At 40.8% G+C, this 19,233-nt stretch overlaps 1 protein-coding gene across 5 annotated transcripts; it reads left to right on the forward strand.

Moving 5' to 3' along the window:
* Positions 1-639: 639 nt before the first annotated feature.
* Positions 640-17,606, forward strand: MED30 (mediator complex subunit 30). Of its 5 annotated transcripts, none has more exons than XM_065668841.1 (5): positions 640-736; positions 1,410-1,599; positions 2,535-2,693; positions 4,106-4,216; positions 17,356-17,606. In XM_065668841.1, the coding sequence occupies exons 2-5, from the start codon at positions 1,426-1,428 to the stop codon at positions 17,449-17,451; spliced, it is 540 nt and encodes a 179-aa protein (XP_065524913.1). In that variant the 5' UTR covers positions 640-736; positions 1,410-1,425; the 3' UTR covers positions 17,452-17,606. The 5 variants fall into 5 exon arrangements, with proteins under 5 accessions (XP_065524913.1, XP_065524911.1, XP_065524912.1 ...); XM_065668839.1 differs by lacking the exons at positions 640-736; positions 17,356-17,606 and adding exons at positions 797-943; positions 15,870-16,779; XM_065668840.1 differs by lacking the exons at positions 640-736; positions 17,356-17,606 and adding exons at positions 798-943; positions 15,280-15,844.
* Positions 17,607-19,233: the final 1,627 nt, after the last annotated feature.

Raw genomic sequence — 19,233 nt, forward strand, 5'->3', positions numbered from 1 at the left:
TTTCAGCTTAAAGCCATTCCCCCCACCTTGTCCTGTCACTGCCTGCCCTTTTAAAAAGACCCTCTCCAGATTTCTTGTAGCCCCTTTAGGCACTGGAAACTGCTCTAAGGTCTTCCCAGAACCTTCCCTTTTTCAGCTGAACCAGCCCAGCTTTCCCAGCCTGTCTTCAGAGCAGAGATGCTCCAGCCCTCCGAGCATCGTCATAGCCTTCTGCAGACTCTATACAAATATACGGGTACTCATACACCTATAAGGCTATAAAATACAGTCAGGTGTGCATGTGCGCACCCACACATACACATCTCCCCTGAAAAACTGCTATTCAGCAGTTTATCTCCGTCATCTGCCAAAACCAGCAAGTCCAAATCCCTACCTTCACTATAGCCGTGGTGTGACTTGTGTGAACTTCCTAGGATTCTGACCTAACTTTTCAACCTCCAGAAACCACCTGCAAGACTCCAGGCTGGCGCCTCTGCATGCTGACCAGCCCAGAAATGTTCACTTCACTAAGCAAGCCAGAACAACGACCGAGCTCCCGAATAAGGCCTTCAATGGGGAGACCGTGACGGGCTGACAGAGGCACCCCCAGCTACCATCACCGCGCCCCCCAGCTCCACACGGAACCCACAGCCGCGCACGCCCCGGGGGCTGCCGATACGTCACTTCCTCCCCGGTTCGCCCGCGTCGCCGAGTGCTTCCGCCTGCGCGTTTCCCGGGCAACGCGGCGCCCGGCCCTGTGAGTATGGGTGCTCGGGGGGAAGGTTCGAGCGGGGTTCGGTGGGGCCGGGATGGGCGGGTTGCCTCCCGTGCCGGCAGCGCTGTGTCGGGTGCTTCCGCTACCAACCGGGCGTCCGCGGGGAGGGCTGCGGGGCCCGGGGAGGCCCTTCCTTGCTCCCCGCCTGCCGGGGCGGGGGGAGCGGAGCACATGTCGCGGCCCGTCTCGGTAACTCCACGCGGGTCCTCGGGCCGGGCAGGTACCAGCGGGCCTGGTTGCCCGGGAGAAGCCTGCAACCCGGAACCCGGTCGAGAAAGAGGGGTCTGGGGCTGCGGTGTGGGTGAGGGGTGGGAGGAGCGGTTGGGCAGGTGCCGGTTCCAGGGTCCCGGAGCCGGGCAGGAGACCCTTTGGTGTGCCCTTGCGACAGGTCCGGGCGGGCACCTCACGGTGACCGCTCCGGGGGGATGGGAGAGATGTCAGAAGCAGCCCCAGTCCCACTGCCCCGCGGGGCGGCACTGGTTAAGGGAGCGGTGTCCCAGCCAAAGGGCGCTGCACTGAGCCGGCTTTTACCAGTTGAACAGTTTAATCTTGGATAGGACCATGCGTGTGGAGAAGGAATGGCATAGCCGCCATACAGCAGTTTGTTATGATAGACTCAAGTACTTAATCACAGCGTCTTACCTTCTTGGCGCAGGTTGGCTCCGTGGGAGATGTCAACCCCTCCCCTCGCCGGGGCCGGCATACCGCCTGGTGCCTTCTCGGGGACACAGGCTCAGGCAGCTCGGGAGGTAAATACAGCTTCCCTGTGTCGGATTGGCCAAGAGACTGTGCAGGACATTGTATTCCGGACCATGGAAATCTTTCAGTTACTGAGGAACATGCAGGTGAGAAATAACTTTCTTTTTGTGTGCCTCAACTCCCCATGTGTTTACCCGGCACAGGAGACAGCTTAGGACATTTAAATGCATGACTCAGTCAAACTGCTTTGAAAAGTTGATTGGAGAAGTGAATACTAGTCTTACTATATTTGCATACTTCTGTACATTATGTAAGGATGGAGAAAGTTTAGAAATGCTGAATTGTTATTGCCCCCACAGTAAATATGCTCTAAACACACTTGAGTATTGGGGTTTTCCTTTATGAATAGTTAGGTCTGTTTATATGCTAGTTATGTTTCTCTGGGTCTCTGAAAATCTGGGGATTATTTTTAGAGGATTTCTCTTTGATCTTTGTGATATTTTTCACTTAGAACTTTTGGATAATTTGTTGTTACTAAAGTGGACATAGTACTTACTTGTGGCTACTTACTGAGAAAACAGACAAAGTTCTGTTGTTGTTCTCTGTTGAGAGCAGAAGAGAAATAATCGTTCTTACTCTCTCTCTATTTTCACAACTCTGGCAAGTTCCTCCTGTAGTTGTCTTAGGTACGGGTATATATACTTAGAGTTTGCTAACTATGAATTCACTTTGGGTCTCTGAATTGTGACCTGGGGTTGAGACACAAAGTCTCAAAATGTAATTACAACAGTGTCATGCTTAAGCTTTTTAAAGACATTTGCTGAAAAGAGAGGTGACAATGACCAAAGTGTAGAATCCGTGAAGCTGTTTGACAGCAGTGATTTGCGCAGCAGATGAACAGATAAAATACAGAATTTTGCAGATAAAGAAAATAGACATTTCAGTGATTTCTGTGGGGATGCTGTCATTGTCTTACTTTAAAATGTACAAAACCCCTCTGAATTATTTTAGCTTATTTGTGTCATGTGACAGAAACTTTAATGTACTGTTTTTAACATTTTTGGGGGTTTGGTTCTCAAAGTTACCGAATGGTGTTACATATCATACTGGAACATATCAAGACAGACTGGGAAAGCTGCAGGAACATCTCCGTCAGCTGTCGATACTCTTCAGAAAACTGAGATTAGTCTATGACAAATGCAATGAAAACTGTGCTGGGCTTGATCCTGTTCCCGTAGAAGTAAGTATCTTTATTCGTATATAAATTAGAGATCAGAATAACCATTCTCTGCTAGGTGTATCATCCATTGTCTTGAGTTGCAGGAGACTCATAACAAGTTTTAAATGACACTGGAATTATTCTGTGGGCTGAATTCTGTTTATCATGTCGAGTTCATTGGAACATTGTGAAACTTTACCATTAACATTAATGATTCTTACCGGTTGGTAGGGATCCAATTCTGAAATCAATATTAATTTAAAATTTTAGTCTTTTTCCTCAGGCTTTTTAGTGCATTCACCAATTCATTTCCCCTAGGAAAAAAAATGGTCAGGGCAAGTTTGTGGGATTTTTTTTTTTAAAGTAAGATCTTATAGCAGGAAAAAGTCTGCTTTAAGCTCTCACCTGCCAGCCTAGCTCTCTAATAACCATATTTCTCCTTGTTTTGGCCATCAGTCTGTACCTCCATAGTTCCCTCACTCAGCAACTCTTAACCTGTTGAGCCACTATCAACCAAATCTAAATGTGCAGTGGTGATGAAAACGTTAACAGCATAAGACTTCAAGGAAGCAGGATTGGCCAAAGTTTTTCCTAATAAAAATGCTATTCCTATTAAAATCACAACATTTTTTCCTCCTCTATGTTGCTTCTAATTCCTAGTAATGCCCTTAAAACCTATTTTGATTTGAGTATCTACTGCTCTGTATTAACCAGAGTTGTGAAGTTTTTAATTAATGAGCTCTGAATTCTGAGGCAACTCTATTAACAGACTTTTGATTGTCCATAGAGTTTTAATCATTTAGGTATTATATGAGTCTCTTCACTGAACAGGAATAAAGAAATGAAGGAGTCCATTCTGTACAGTCCATTCTAGACTACTTATTGCTTTATTGAAAAACTCCTATTAGATGGTCCTGTGAGCCTGGTCTTAAGAACAGCCAAACAGAGGCCCACTAAAATAGCAAGTCATAATTAGGGTATTAGCCAAGTAGCTATGTAAAGCCAGTCATAATTATGTTCAGTGTATCGCCGAAATACTTTACGGTAATGACAAGTTCATGTTTGTGGTATAGTTTGGAATACTAAATTTTAATATCACAATCTGCAGACTTTGAAAATACAGGGATTATCAATGATAAACATCTTAATGTAAAGACTGGGTTCTGCCTGCAGTTATGAAATTGCTTAGGTGTAGGCATGGTGATATGTGGGACTGTATCTTCTTGAAGCACATGAGTTTTCCTGGACAGCAAACTGAGGTTATTGCAAGGCCTTTGAACCTTTGGAGAAAATAGTATTACCTTCTGTATCATATGGCACTTTTTTTTTGTTTGTTTGTTTGGGGTTTTTTTGTTTGGTTGGTTGGTTTCTTTTTTCCTTTTTCTTCCTTATTTGCTTTTTTTTCCTAAAGCTAATGTTTCTTGTCTTCACAGCAACTTATTCCATATGTTGAAGAAGATGGCTCCAAGCATGATGATCGTGGTGTTGCAAGTCAGCTTCGTTTTGCTAGTGAAGAGAGAAGGGAAATCATGGAAGTAAATAAGGTAAGAAAGTTGAAATTAATTTGCATAAAACTGAAAATGTCAGTTTGTCATTGCAAAGCTTAAATTTCTTGATTGCTGTACTAAATGCAGCATGTGTGATATTAAATACTTCTTGCAGAACTAATTCAGAATTATGTTTTAGTGAGCAATTTTGTTTTGTTTTGTTTTTTTTTTTACCTGTACCTCTGAATGTAAAGTTTAGGATTCCTGACAATTTTAACTTGTGTCTCTTTTTCATGGAATCATAGAATGGTTTGGGTTGGAAGGGACCTTCAAGAGCATCCAGTTCCAGCCCCTAGATCATGTTGCTCAAAGCCCCATCCAGCCTGGCCTTATGCACTGCCAGAGATGTAGCAGCCACATCTTCTCTGGGCAACCTGTGCCAGTGTCTCACCACCCTCATAGTAAAGAAGTTCTTCCTAATCTAATCTAATAATCTAATCTAATCATCTAATCTAATCTAATCTAAATCTTCCATTTTTCATTTTAAAGCCATTCCCCCTTGTCCTGTCAATACCTGCTCTTGTAGAAAGCCCCTCTCCAGATTTCTTGTCAGCCCCCTTTAGGCACTGGAGGCTGCTATACGATCTCCCCAGAGCCTTCTCTTCTCCAGGCTGAACAACCCCAACTCTCAGCCTGTCTTCACAGGAGAGGTGCTCCATTCCCCTGATCATCTTTGTGGCCTCCTCTGGACTTGCTCCAGTAGGTTCACATACTTCTTATATTTGGGCCCCAGAGCTGGGGTCTCACCAGAGCTGAGTAGAGGGGAGGGCTCACCTCCCTCCAACTGCTGTCCACTCTCCTTTTGATGCGGCCCAGTGTACTGTTGGCTTTCTGGGCTGCGAGCACACACTGCCGGCTCATGTTCATTTTCTCATCAAACAATGCAACATCCCCAAGTCCTTCTCCTCAGGGCTGCTCTTAGTCCATTCTCTGTCTGGCCTATATTTGTGTTTGGGATTGCCCTGAGCCAGGTGCAGGACTTGGCCTTGTTGAACTTCATGAGGTTGGCACTGGCCCACCTCTCAAGCGTGTCAGAGGCCCTCTAGATGGCATCCCTTCCCTCCAGTACATTGACTGCACCACACAGCTCAGTGTCATCAGCAAAATCACTGAGGGTGACTCAGTCCCACTGTCCATGTCGCCAGCAAGGATGTTGACATTTATTCTTTGGAATAGAGTGTATTATGTATATGCTTAACCCACTAGATATCAGCACTTCAGATTGAAGTAAAGTGCCTGTTGTACTTACTTCTTTTCAAAACTTATTTTAGGTGTTAAAAAAACAGGTATTGAGCATCAGATGTGTAAATATTACTCCAACGATGTGAGTTGGTAAAGAAGTTTCAAGGCAACCTTCTGTATTTTGACAGTTTGAAGAAGACCATTCCTTTTGTTAAGTGCTGAATTTTTTGAGTCTTGACACATTCAGAGAAAAAATGTACTATGTATAACAAAGATGCTGCTAAACTTTCAGTGTGAGTGGCAGTATGCAATCGAGTGCAAAGATGGACTCTAAAAATAAATATGCCATAGGAAATGCTAATATAATATTGAGATTAAAAATATGTAGTTTTAGCAGACCACAATTTCTAACATGTTTCTTCAGTCTGTAAAGTACAAAGATAGGATTAAATAAATATTTCTGTTGTTGTAAATCAGTAAATGCTCAGTAAATTGCATAACCTACAAAGATAACTGAACAAAGGAAATAAATGAGTAAACTACTTCTTTATGGAGAGAATAATGGTTGGATTTTCAGCTTTTAAACTATTTCTGCTACTTTAATTTGTCTTCAGCAGTCAGAGATGTATTGAGTTTTTCATAACCAATTTATTTAGAAAACGTATGCATATTGTATAGGACAAAATGAGGACTACCAGAAGTTAGAGAAAACAAATTGTCAGCTTTTTTGTTGTATTCTTTCTGTTCAGTGCTGATGTAGCAGGTTTGTTTGCATTGTATATGTAATGTACTGTGAATTTATGCACATTTATTTGCAATCTTTAAGTGTTAATAAGTTTAACTGTCCATATTTGCTGTGTTTTTAATAGTTCTCTGACATGGTTTTGCCCTTGTTGTTGTATTTGCATGCTACTATGTTTTTAAACCTCTTTGGTGTGATCTTGTGAAAAGAATTTCATAAATGTTAATGATGAGTTCTGAACCTTAAAAGGCTGGTGTTACAGGACCATTGGCAGCAAATTTGCAATAAGAATGTGTTAAAGCCTTCACTTAAATCTGGTCTCAAATCCTGTATTTACACTTAAATTCCTTGACCCAATTTCCAGATTTTCTATAGTGCATTTTATTTTTTTATTTTTGCCTCCCTCCAACTGTCTGAGCACATCCACCACCACTTTCAAAGTTCCAGTTGCAATACAGACAGAATAGGAGATTACTAGAAGTAAAGAAATCCTTATTTTTGCCAAGAAAAATCACTAGTATTGAGTTAATTGTTCTAATTTCTGACCCTGGCTGCTGGACTCAAATAGCTCTCTGGTTCTCAGCTGGCACTCCTGACAGCTTTTCAGTCCTCTGTAGTATGGAATGTCCAGCTCTGACTCAGTTTTGCTTAATCTATTTTAGCAAAATCCCAGTAATACAAAATGTTGATGAAAATGCTGTGACAGGGAAACCAATGTGATAGATGGTGAAGCTTTTTACATTCTTGACCCACTGTCTACTTCCTTCAGCTGGTCATCCTGCTCTCACCTAGTGCTTTTTGCTGTGATATGCAGTACCAAAAAAGGCATTATTGCAATAACCCAATACTTCAATGCTATTGACACATTTGAATTCTTAGACCTTTCATGTGTCTCTTAATTTTGTCCTTGGTGTGATATCACAACCAGTCTTATCTCTTTAGTGGTTCTGGATGTATGTGAAGGACACGAACTGCCCTGCAGTGTGGAGCACAGCCAAAAGTAGTAGAGCATCCCCAGAGGAGGGGTCAAGGAGCACCCTGTAGTTCCTTTATTCACCGTTCATTCATGAGGCAGGAGAACCTGTTGGTGTAGCAGAGTTCTTAAATACTTCAATACCTTTTGATGTCAGTTTACTGAATAGTAGTGGCATTTTTTGGTCTTATTTATTTGTTTCTTCTAATATATTAGACTTGTCTTTTAGGTCAGAAAGTTTAATGTGCTCACCTTGGCTAAGTAGTACTTGTTCATTAATTTAAAATATAGATTAACTTACAAGGTAATGAATTTCTGTCCTAGCAATTCAGTTATAATTAGCAACTGTAGGTTTAAATTCAAACTATTAAGCTTAGGAAGAAAAGGAATTTTTTGCCTGCACTAGAATCATAGAAACATAGAATGGTTAGGGTTGGAAGGGACCTCAAAATCATCTAGTTCCAACCCCCCTGCCATGGACAGGGACACCTCTCACTAAACCATCCAACACAAGGCTTCATCCAACCTGGCCTTGAACACTGCCAGGGATGGAGCACTCACAACCTCCCTGGGCAACCGATTCCAGTGCCTCACCACCCTAACAAGAAAGAATTTCCTCCTTATATCCAATCTAAACTTCCCCTGTTTAAGCTTTAACCCATTACCCCTTGTCCTGTCACTACAGTCCCTGACGAAGAGTCCCTCCCCAGCATCCCTATAGGCCCCCTTCAGGTACTGGAAGGCTGCTATGAGGTCTCCACGCAGCCTTCTCTTCTCCAGGCTGAAAAGCCCCAACTTCCTCAGCCTGTCTTCATACGGGAGGTGCTCCAGTCCCCTGATCATCCTCGTGGCCCTCCTCTGGACTTGTTCCAGCAGTTCCATGTCTTTTTTATGTTGAGGACATCAGAACTGCACACAATACTCCAGGTGAGGTCTCACAAGAGCAGAGTAGAGGTGCAGGATCACCTCCTTCGACCTGCTGGTCACACTCCTTTTGATGCATCACGCTCCTTTTGATGCAATGCCACTATTATTCTAAAACAACCAAACAAACCATTTGTGGAGCACCAAGTACCTCTACTTTTATACAAAACATTTTTGTACCAGAAATGTTGCATATTCCTTGTTATCTGTATTTGCTTTCTGCTATTGTAAGTTGTTGAGGTGGTTGCCTCTTTTCTAAGTGAAGAATTTAGTCCTTCAGAATCAGTTTAGCATTTGCATTCATCTACTAGTGCAAGTCCTGATCCAGTTTTCACTGAACATAATTACTATTTGCAAAAATTTGAAGCTATTACCAAAATTTCCTCACTTGTTTGCATATTTTTTTGAGTCCTCAAAGTTCTTTCTACATGTTTTTTACATTCTAAGTATTGCATGACCTGTAATATTTTTAAGATGTCAGGCTCACCTTGAGTTTGTGGTTTTGTAGTACACTTGACAGGACTTACAACAGAAAATAGCGAATCACAACTAAGAGCACTTTAATTTGTGTTGCTGCCTTATCAACAGTTTACCCCTTTTTTAAAGAAATGGAACAAGAACAGCATTGTTTTTTTAGGTGTTGTAGGTCTGCTTTCAAATGAAGCACTTGGGAAAGCCATCACATAATTAGTAGTCTTGATACATTTGGGTGAAAATGAAATGATGTGAAATAGCATTAGGACTTTCCAGGTGGCCCTTTAGAAAAGTCATGTTTGATTCTTAGTTAATCTTTGCTAACTGGTTAACAGTGATTTTGCTAAGAGAGGAAAAGACATTCTGCATGACAGGCTTATAAGTTAAGCTGTTACAAGCTTAGCTCTGGGCTTTTTTGCTAGCAACCATTGTGCAGCTGATGTTTAGGGAAGTAGTCCTTAAAATGACAGCAATTTGCAATTAGTCTTTCTCTTTGGAGAATTGTACCTGAAAACTACTTTTGGCCATGCTGAAAACCTGCATTCCTTTTAAATTACCTTGCATGCTATTTCCACATATTTTTAATTTGTTTTGTAGTTGTAGAGTCCTCTTGCACCCAAAATATGAATGTGCAACAAGGAACTCTGTAACAAGAGGTGAAGAATTGTTTATTCGGACACCTTCTCAGCAGATTAATCTGCACTAGGGGCATTTCCATCCTGTTTTGGATACCCAAACTGCCTCTGTGCAATAGTAGAATTGTAGAGGAATTTAGGCTCAGTGGGAGGTCTGATTCAACCCCTGCCTCAAAGTAGGGCTAGCCAGCAAAGTTAGATCAAATTGGTCAGGTTCATATCCAGTATCATTTTGAATATTTTGTAAGGATGGACATTCTACCCTTTCTAGGCCCTTCTTAAATATTGATTTTTCACTGAAAAAGTTTTCCTAGTCTTGCATTGGAATTTTCTTAGTTGTAACTCATGTCCACTGCCTCTCATCCCTGTGCTGTGTACATTCAAGAGTCATCTAGCTTTGTCTTCTGTGATCTTTGTTAGGTAGCTGAAGCCAGCATTGTGATCCTGCCATAGCCTTCTCTGCTTGAGTCAGAACAAATACAGCTTTAATCATCTTGGTGGCCTTCCACTAAGTGATCTCCAGTATGCTAGTGTTTTGTATTGAGCCCCAAATTGGACAATCATTCTCTAGATCCAAATAGAGGAAATAACAATTTCACTTGAGCTCATTGCTGCTTTCTTCCTAATACAGCACAGCATGCAGTTAATCTTCATTGTTGACAAAAGATCTGTTGCTGACTCATGTTCCACTTGTCAGGAAGTTTCAAAAAAGACCTCAGGTCTTTTACTTTATCCTGAGAAACATCAAGAGTGACCAGCTGCTTATTTGTCTTAATACTGATGATCACAGCATTTAGAATCCAGTAGCCTCTCAATTTTCCATCAACCCCGTAATCTACCTTCCAAACCACATCTCTCCAGTTTGGCTACAAGGATACTGGAAGACTGTGTGAAAAGCCTGACTAATATGTAAGTAAACAAAGTCCTCTGCTCTCCCCTTGGCCCCACAGCCAGTCATTTCTAAATAGAAGCCAATTATGTTGGTCAGGCACAACACATTTGGTAAATCCAAGATGACTGTTCATGGTCAACTTACCATTCATGTGTCTGGACATGACTTCTGGAAGTCTTTGCTGCATAGTCTTTTTGGGCTCGGGGGTTAGGCTGACCAGCCTGTAGCTTCCATAGTCTTCTGGATCCCCCTCCTTACCTTTCTTGAGGATGAATTGAGATGTTTCCTTTTTCATCAGGAGCCTCCCCATCTGCAATAGAAAATTATGTAGAGTGATCTTGTAATGTCATCAGACAGCTCTCTCAGCACTCAGATGCATTTTATTCCGTACAATGAAATACTTCATTTTCTGGTTCGTATAAAATGTTGCATTCAAAGCTTTTCATGAAGCTTTCTACATCAAAACAATACCATGTTTATGAAATTGAGAAAAGTTATGAAACACCAAACTTAAAGCTGTCCATACAATCCCAGTTGACCTATTGTCCCTTTTTGTCCTCATATAAATGCATATGATACAACTGTTATTACATTATCACTTCTTCCCCTCCTCCCCCTTCTTTTCTGGAAGAGTCCTTGAGGTTATTCTGCTTTTGTTGCAGACAAAGTACTGTTTAGATTGAATCAGTATTGTGATAAATAAGATTATAAGAGTCCTGGTTTATGTGTCATTTAACTTGCTTGAGTGTATTAAATAAGCAGGGAATTTGGGAATGAGAAGGAAGGATTTAATATGAGTAGTAATTGAAGGCTGCTCTTGAAAACTGGATTTTTACCTTTAGCTCTGCCACAAAATGTCTGTGGTACTTGTTCATTCTGCCCTTTCACGGTTAGTGATAGCTGTCCTTTGAATACGTGGGAAGCTGTTAAAATACCAAGTTTAGTGATGCACTTGGATCTTAGATGCCTCTGGACAAAGTTGATAGGCACTCCAGTTTTATCCATAGTGTTCCTGTGACTTAGTTTGCCATCTGTAACTGAGAATCATACAACTGTGATTTTCATGTTAAGAATGAAGATGTAACACCAAGGAGTATGGTGGAGGAGCACCTTGGGGAATGGATAATTCCATTACAAGCTACATAGCTTAGAGCGTACTCAGTAAATAACACCTCAGACTTCATCGTTGGATGATAAATAATTGGTATGAAGCAAACATCCATCCATTTTAATGAACACACTCCTCTTGGAACAACAGAGCGGGGGATACATGCAATTGCTGTCTGTTTCAATATGTGAAAAGTATTAAGCGTGCAGTGGAGCAGAGGCTGTCACTGGTGCCTCTGCTTATTTCAGGAAGAGTTATGCGTGCAGAAGGAGCAGTTTCCTTTCAGCTATCAGATGTAGCAGGAGGCAGAAAATCCAGTCTCTCATTTCCAGTAAGGGTAGCAGGTAGAATAGTTACGCCTGTGAATGACATCAGGAAAAGCTGTAGTTACTGAACAATGAGTGAGTTAATGTTTAATTGCACAGTATGTAGTGTATTAGTGATGAATGCTTTTTAACCATTTTTAAAAAAATTATATATAGATGAATATGTAAATTTATTATGATGGCAAGTGGGCCTTGCTATCCGTTGAGTAGCCATAAGTTCAAGCATCACCTGGCAGCTTTAAAAGAGTTTTTGTGAAGTGTTGAGACATTTTGTCTCTCTTTCCTGTTTTGTGCATATAACATTGTGAGTCTTTTGACCGTAAGACTGAAGGCTGGAGGGGAAGAGGTTTATCCACCTCCTTACTTCAGAGACTTCATTACGAAGGACTCGCTTAACAAAAAAACCAGTATGAATTGCCAGGGCAAGCTTTATTTTTCTCGCTCATCACGAACATTGTATTTCTGTAGAGGGTTTGACTTACATGGAAAAGCAGAGGCCATTGTCTGTATAAGGCTTTCAGCAATCACTTCCTACAGCAGTTTGATGGTCAGAACGAGTAATGTGCTCATGAAAACAAACATGATACAGATTCTCTGTAGTAGAGTCAGAATCAACAAAATAAGCATAATTGGTTTAATTCTGCAGGTAAAAGCACTACTATTATTAATATTTAATGCTTTACTATGCACAGATGTATTTGCAGCCTGTGTTGTTGCAGGTCTGGAATAGAGCAGGTAAAAACTATTTACCTTTCATTTTCTTAAACAGCAGTAGTGCCTGTACAACATAGACAAGTACTTTTGATGTTTTTACAAGCATCAATTGGAATATAGCATAGCGTTTATGCTGTTATTATTGCCTGAAGAAGAGAATTTTAACATGGATTGAGTGCAGAATAGTGACTCATAGTGATGTTTAGGTTTTGAAATGATGGATGAGCTTAAGATGAGAAGAGAGATGGCAACAGTGTGCAAAGGAAAGTTCTGATACATCCCTGATAGAAAGTTGTGTATTGGTCTAGACAGCCCTGATAAATAGAATCATAGAATAGTTAGGTTTGGAAAGGACCTTAAGATCATCTAGTTCCAACCCACCTGCCATGGGCAGGGACACCTCACACTAAACCATCCCACACAAGGCTCTGTCCAACCTGTCCTTGAACGCTGCTAGCATGGAGCATTCACAGCTTCCCTGGGCAACTCATTCCCGTGCCTCACCACCCTAACAGGAAAGAACTTCCTCCTTATATCCAATCTAAACTTCCCCTGTTTAAGTTTTAACTTGTTACCCCTTGTCCTGTCACTACAATCCCTAGTGAAGAGTTCCTCCCCAGCATCCTTATAGGCCCCCTTCAGATACTGGAAGGCTGCTATGAGGTCTCCACGCAGCATTCTCTTCTCCAGGCTGAACAGCCCCAAATTCCTCAGCCTGTCTTAGAATCATAGAATCATAGAATAGTTAGGGTTGGAAAGGACCTCAAGATCATCTAGTTCCAACCCCCCTGCCATAGGCAGGGACACCTCACACTAAACCATCCCACCCAAGGCTTCATCCAACCTGGCCTTGAACACTGCCAGGGATGGAGCACTCACGGCCCCCCTGGGCAACCGATTCCAGTGCCTCATCACCCTAACAGGAAAGAATTTCCTCCTTATATCCAATCTAAACTTCCCCTGTTTAAGTTTTAACCCATTACCCCTTGTCCTGTCACTACAGTCCCTGATGAAGAGTCCCTCCCCAGCATCCCTATAGGCCCCCTTCAGGTACTGGAAGGCTGCTATGAGGTCTCCATGCAGCCTTCTCTTCTCCAGGCCGAACAGCCCCAACTTCCTCAGCCTGTCTTCATACGGGAGGTGCTCCAGTCCCCTGATCATCCTCATGGCCCTCCTCTGGACTTGTTCCAACAGTTCCATGTCCTTTTTATGTTGAGGACACCAGAACTGCACACAATACTCCAGGTGAGGTCTCATGAGAGCAGAGTAGAGGGGCAGGATCACCTCTTTTGACCTGCTGGTCACACTCCTTTTGATGCAGCCCAGGATACGGCTGGCTTTCTGGGCTGCAAGCACACACTGCCGGCTCATGTTAAGTTTCTCATCAACCAACACCCCCTACACCCGTTTTCATTTCAAATGAAAGCGAACCAATGATGAGTTTAAGTAAAAAAATTATTTCAGTCAAAGTTGAAATTCTTTTGTCCTACTGAACCCAAGTCTGTATGAAACACGTCAAGTTCTTTATGGCATGCTGCAGCTATTTTCTGGATGTATGTTATAGTTCTCCCACTTTGTTTCTTTTATGTGGCTTTTGTGTTTCTGTATGTGTCTTCATAAATGTCCTACCTAAGCCTACTACAGGTAACTGGAAGGTGCAGTCCTTGCCAACTCCATCATGCTGGCCACAGTACTTGCAGGATCAGTCAAAATGAATAGTTACTCACGTTGAAAATTATATCACCAAAGAAGACCCACTAGGATTGGGTTTCAGTCAGACCATTTTTCTGACAGAGAGGAACCAGCAGAAATATGCCTGGTGAGGTGAATTAGATCTTCTAAATTCACTATAGACTGCCTCATATAGGATAATTTTCCTGTGCTATCTGTCCTGGTTTCAGCTGTAACAGTTACTTTTCTTCCTAGTAGCTGGTAAAGTGCTGTGTTTTGGCTTCAGTCTGAGAACAGTGCTGATAACACACTGATGTTTTTAATTGTTGCTAGATAGCACCTTGATCAAGGACTTTTCAGTCTCGTGCTTTGCCAGTGAGGAGGGGCACAAGAAGCCAGGAGGGAGCAGAGGCAGGACACCTGACCCAAACTAGCCAAAGGGGTATTCTATACCACAGCACATCATGCCCAGTATATAAACTGGGGGGAAGTCGCCCAGAGGGAATCAATTGCTGCTTGGTTTGGGTTGGGTATTGGTCAGTGGGTAGTGAGCAATTGTGTTGTGCATCGTTTGTGCTTTCTGAATTCTCATTTCTCTTCTTTTGTTGTTCCCTATTATTATTATTATTGTTATTGTTGGTATTCTCTGTATCATCACAAAATAACTATATTTTACTTCAGTTATTAAACTGTTCTTATCTCAACCTGTGCGGTTTACATTCTTTCAGTTCTTCCCTCCATCCTGCCTGGGAAGGGGGAAAAGGTGGTGGGTGGGCAAACGGCTGCGTGGTGCTGAGTTACCAGCTGGGTCTAAACCACGACACTATCTTAAAAGAGATAAAGTCAGAAGCTGTAGCATGTAGGATGAAGTACCTTTTCTTGTTTGATACAACTGTTAATCCTGAGAAGCAGTCCAGAGTTCAGCTAAGTCTTTTCAGTAGAAGGAGGAAAGAGTGGGAGACAACTTGCAAGCAATCTGTTCATATGAAATTTGTCATTACTGCAGAAGCTGCTTACACAACTTGCCTGTTTTCCAAGAAGGCCATTTCGCCTATCTTTCCAAGGTTAGACCTGAGCTGAGAAGCTCTTACGGGTCCAGCAAAGTCTTAAAAGCAGAGGCCAGCACTGCCAGTGGTGCAGAACATAGTAATTATGTAGTACTTTGTGGTGTGGACCACTGCTTGTCAAAGATAGGTAACAAAGATCACTACATGCATTTCAAACAGGAGACCATGCGCTCTGAAGTGGTGTTTTTTCCCCTCTGTTTATTCTTTTTTCAGCTTAGCAATCCAGAAATGGTGCTTCATCTTAGATAGTTTCTTTTCTATAGAAGAGCTAAGAAAATAGTTCTTCACTGAAGACAAGGATCTAAAATTATCTTCAGATAAAGTAACAATCATATACTTCTTGTCTTTCCAGGTGCTTTGAAAACAAGAGAAAGCCAGTTTGAAGGTTCCTTTGTCTAGCATCAAGTAAAGATCAGGCAGTTTACAGTTTCATAGCACTTGCCCAAGAACTGAAAACAGTCTAACAGAATGAGTCTTTTGGGTAACTTACATAAAGTTCATGTGAGCATACCTACATAACAGTATTTAACAGTACAATTAGACATGGATGGAGAGAGAACACAATCTGCATATCAGAGGCTAATGGTTCTTGTTTCTATCTGTGACCTGAGTAACCATCACTGACCATCAGCCTTCATTTCTATTAATGAAGGCTTTGAAAAACGGGACTTGCATGCCCTCAGTATCAGTGAATGACATTTTGTGTTAAACTAGTAGTTTTGTGTAACATTCATTGGCTTCTCTAGGAATGAATGTTGAGGATGGCAAGCAGAGATGTTTTAAAATGCCATAGGTATGAACATGCTTGTTTATCTCATCCCTCTTGTGCTTTCTCAGGCATCAGAATCTTACATTATGAGCTTTTGTAGGTAGACACTTGCAGTTCTGTCATTTGGATCCTGTGGTAACTGCATGCTTCTCAATTTTCTCTCTTGTCTTTAGGAGCTGGATCTCTGCTGTATATTGTGAAGTCTAGCAAATGGAAATGAAAGAAGATAAATGGACATAGTTCTCTTTAAAATATTTTTTAGTCTGTCAAATGCTTGTTTAGACATTCAAAGTTAGTGCACATGAATTGTCCTACATCTGTTTTTACATTCTTCTTAGGAGTCTGGAATTGAGTGTTGTCTCTGCTTCCCGAAAATGTATCCACCGAAGTCTGGGTTCAGGAATGTTTCCCTTACTCAAAGTCCTATGTTCCCTGTGTAATCTAAGTCTAATGACATGTTACTTCAGGCCATTCTTACAGGTCTGAAGTGAATAGACTTTCTTTTTGTCTCTGGACTTCTTTCCCAGCTGACCAGATGGGCAGCTTAAACATATCAGTGTGTTGTCCACATCAAAATTCAGGAGACTGGTTTTTCAGAATATTGTTTCTTTTGTTGCTTCCTTCACTGTTCCAGTTACTTTGGTTGTATTACTGATCTGAGTCACCCTTTTAGTGTATTGCCATTTGTGTAGCACAAATAACAAAGTTATGACAAACCTAAAACATTTGAAATGGTTTGTCCTCTTTTGATGGTATCAAATCTTTCCTGTGCTTTCACTTTCCTTGGAACTCTGGACTTCCCTAATGAATAGGTAGTTTGATCTCTAATGTGAGAAATCTGACGTCTTATCAAATTGGAATGAAATGAAGGAAATAGGTTTTTGTTTAACAATACACAGTAACTTAGTTCTTGACAGCTTTGATTTGAGCAGGAAAATGAATAAATCAGACAATATGTGTATTATTGTGAAACATGAAAGGTTAGGGAGATTGTGTGATGTCTTAATGCACTGATCTTTCTTCTGTAAAGACATAATTTTCAGGTTCTGGTTATGCACCCAAATAAAAGTGAGTTTGCTGTTTTTCTGTTCCTTCAAATGCTTCTGCAGTTTGCAAAACCAATACATAATTCTGAACAATTCAGACTGCTTGGGAATATCTGTTTCCAGACAGGACCCATTGCCTACATAGGCAGAAGGGCTGGAAAAGGTTGCTTGGCTTCACCTGCACCTTGTGCTTAGTTGAAGCTTCCACCATTAGTCCCTCACTTTTCTGTGCACCCAAATTATACAAAATATATTCACATAAATGTACCTGTGTCCTGATTTTTTTCTTACTACTTGGAGTACTGGTTTTTGGACTTTGGAAAGAAAGGACCAATCCCTTCAAGCCTCCAGTTTTTGAAGGGGGCAAGTGTTTTGATTAAAAGAAGTGTGAAGTGAAACAGCATTTCCTCTCTTAACAATGGTCCTTAACTTTTGAGGCTTTCTTGCATTTTTAGAGTGTGCTTTGAAGAGGATGTGCTATCCCAGTAACACTGCTTGCTGACAACTGAGGAAAAGATCCATATAGCATTTAATAACCTATAATTTTGGTTGAATTTCTGAATGTGCTGTTTGAACTAATCACAGAAAATCTAACCGTAAACTCTTCCCACAGAAACTGAAACAGAAGAATCAGCAGCTGAAACAGATCATGGATCAGTTACGAAATCTTATTTGGGACATAAATGCCATGTTGGCAATGCGGAACTGAACATGGAGAATCAAACTTTACGATTGGAAAAGATACCAATTTGTCTGGATACACTTAATTTCTTCTGAAGAAGTAATATGTTTTTTCCACAACCATTTTGCAGTAATGTTCGAAAAGTCTTCAAGATTAAAATGTTGGGGTTTTGTAATAACTTACATGGTGTTGGTTTTGTTTTTCATAAAAGATTCATTCTCCAGGTGTTAACCTGAGCAATTCAGTGAGGCTGAATATAATACAGCCTAAGTAAGTTACTGCAGTAATTTGGATTGCTATGCAAATGAGAGTTTCTATAAATGAATTGTTTCTGGATTTTTTTTTTTTTCTATAATACAGTTGACACTGCTTTAAAAATGTGTTTTCATGCCCTTCTGCAGTGCAAACCACCTCTACAGGGAGGAAAAATCACAATACAAAAGAGCTCTAGTAAGCTACAGGACCACAATAGGCGATCAGATATTACAATTCAACATGTTTCCCCATTGTGGGAGCATACACTACAAGCTACTATGCCGTGTAAGCACATCTTATTCCATATCCTATCAGTGGGTATATATTAGATAAATTGGAGCAAAAATCAAAAGCTACATAAAATTGCACGTATATTATGGATATAATTAAGTCCTTTTAAGGCTACATATGTATAGCTTCAACATTAACTTATTCTGTAACTGTTATAATTTCTTGAGTACTGCTCCAGCTATTATATAATGAAGTATTCTCGTAGTATTATGTATGGTTGGAATACTTCAGATTTGTTTACCAGAATGTACTGAATAAATGCCTCATTAATCTTTTCTCTGTGACTGCCAGTCCTAGAAAACTTCGGAGTACCTGAGCAGTACATTATTTTGAGTTAATCATCAACTTTCATCTGTCCCTGTTCTGCCTCTGGTATTCCTCACAGTTTTTGTTAGCCCTAAATATAGTCTTAATAATTTTTGTTGTCCAGGGATGCTGCCAGTTGACTAGGTGTCTCTTTTATCCAGGTAAAAGAATATGTAAAATAACACAGTTTCAGTGCACATCTGTAGGGTACTCTACTGTTAACATTTGTCCAGTTGAAAACTGACTATCCTCATGATTTGCTTCTTGTGTACTAGTTTTAACTCTCAGTCCATGCCCCATCAGATTCCTGAACAGTTTTGTGCGAAAGATTTGCTCAGAACCTTCTAGAGAGTCCAGTTAAATGGTATCCTTTTGAAAGATACTGGGTTTCGATACTGAAAGCTTATTAATCTGAGGTATATGGGGTTTAAAATTTTGTACTGCTTTTGTTGTTCTATCAGTCTTTTTATTTTGTTTTTTAATAATTTCAACTGATTTGCCTACTCCTTGAGGTAAAATTTTACCTCGAGGTAAAATAAAGACATGTAGTAGGTCTGATCACACCTGCATAACAATATATGCCTTTTCCCTAAAATTGGGTGCAATATAATTGTCTCTTATTTCTACTTTTGAAGGTTTTATATCTTAACAGAACAATGGATGCTCAGTCTTATAATTGCAAATAAACAGTTAGAAAACGTTCATTTTGATTAGTTTACCCATTGTTGAACATGATGTGTAACTATGACCATATCTAGATGTGAGTACGTGTCACAACATATTACAAATAAGGACTTTTTCTTTTCTCCCACATTACAAAAGAAGGAGTGGACAGCTTACTCAGTGGCAGAGCTATCAGCAGAGCTGTTCATTTCCCATGTGCATTGGCCACTGTGGCAGACTTGTTGGTCAGAAATAATGGTTGATTTTTGGCAGTTGTGAGAGACAGAACTATTT

Source organism: Lathamus discolor, chromosome 2 (assembly GCF_037157495.1).
Source record: "Lathamus discolor isolate bLatDis1 chromosome 2, bLatDis1.hap1, whole genome shotgun sequence".
NCBI lineage: Eukaryota > Metazoa > Chordata > Aves > Psittaciformes > Psittacidae > Lathamus > Lathamus discolor.

Coding starts and splice junctions, on each gene's coding strand:
- MED30 (XM_065668841.1), top strand. CDS start 1,426: ATGTCAACCCCTCCCCTCGCCGGGGCCGGCATACCGCCTGGTGCCTTC. Junction 1,600..2,534: donor AGTTACTGAGGAACATGCAG/GTGAGAAATAAC, acceptor TGGTTCTCAAAG/TTACCGAATGGTGTTACATA. Junction 4,217..17,355: donor AAATCATGGAAGTAAATAAG/GTAAGAAAGTTG, acceptor CTCTTCCCACAG/AAACTGAAACAGAAGAATCA.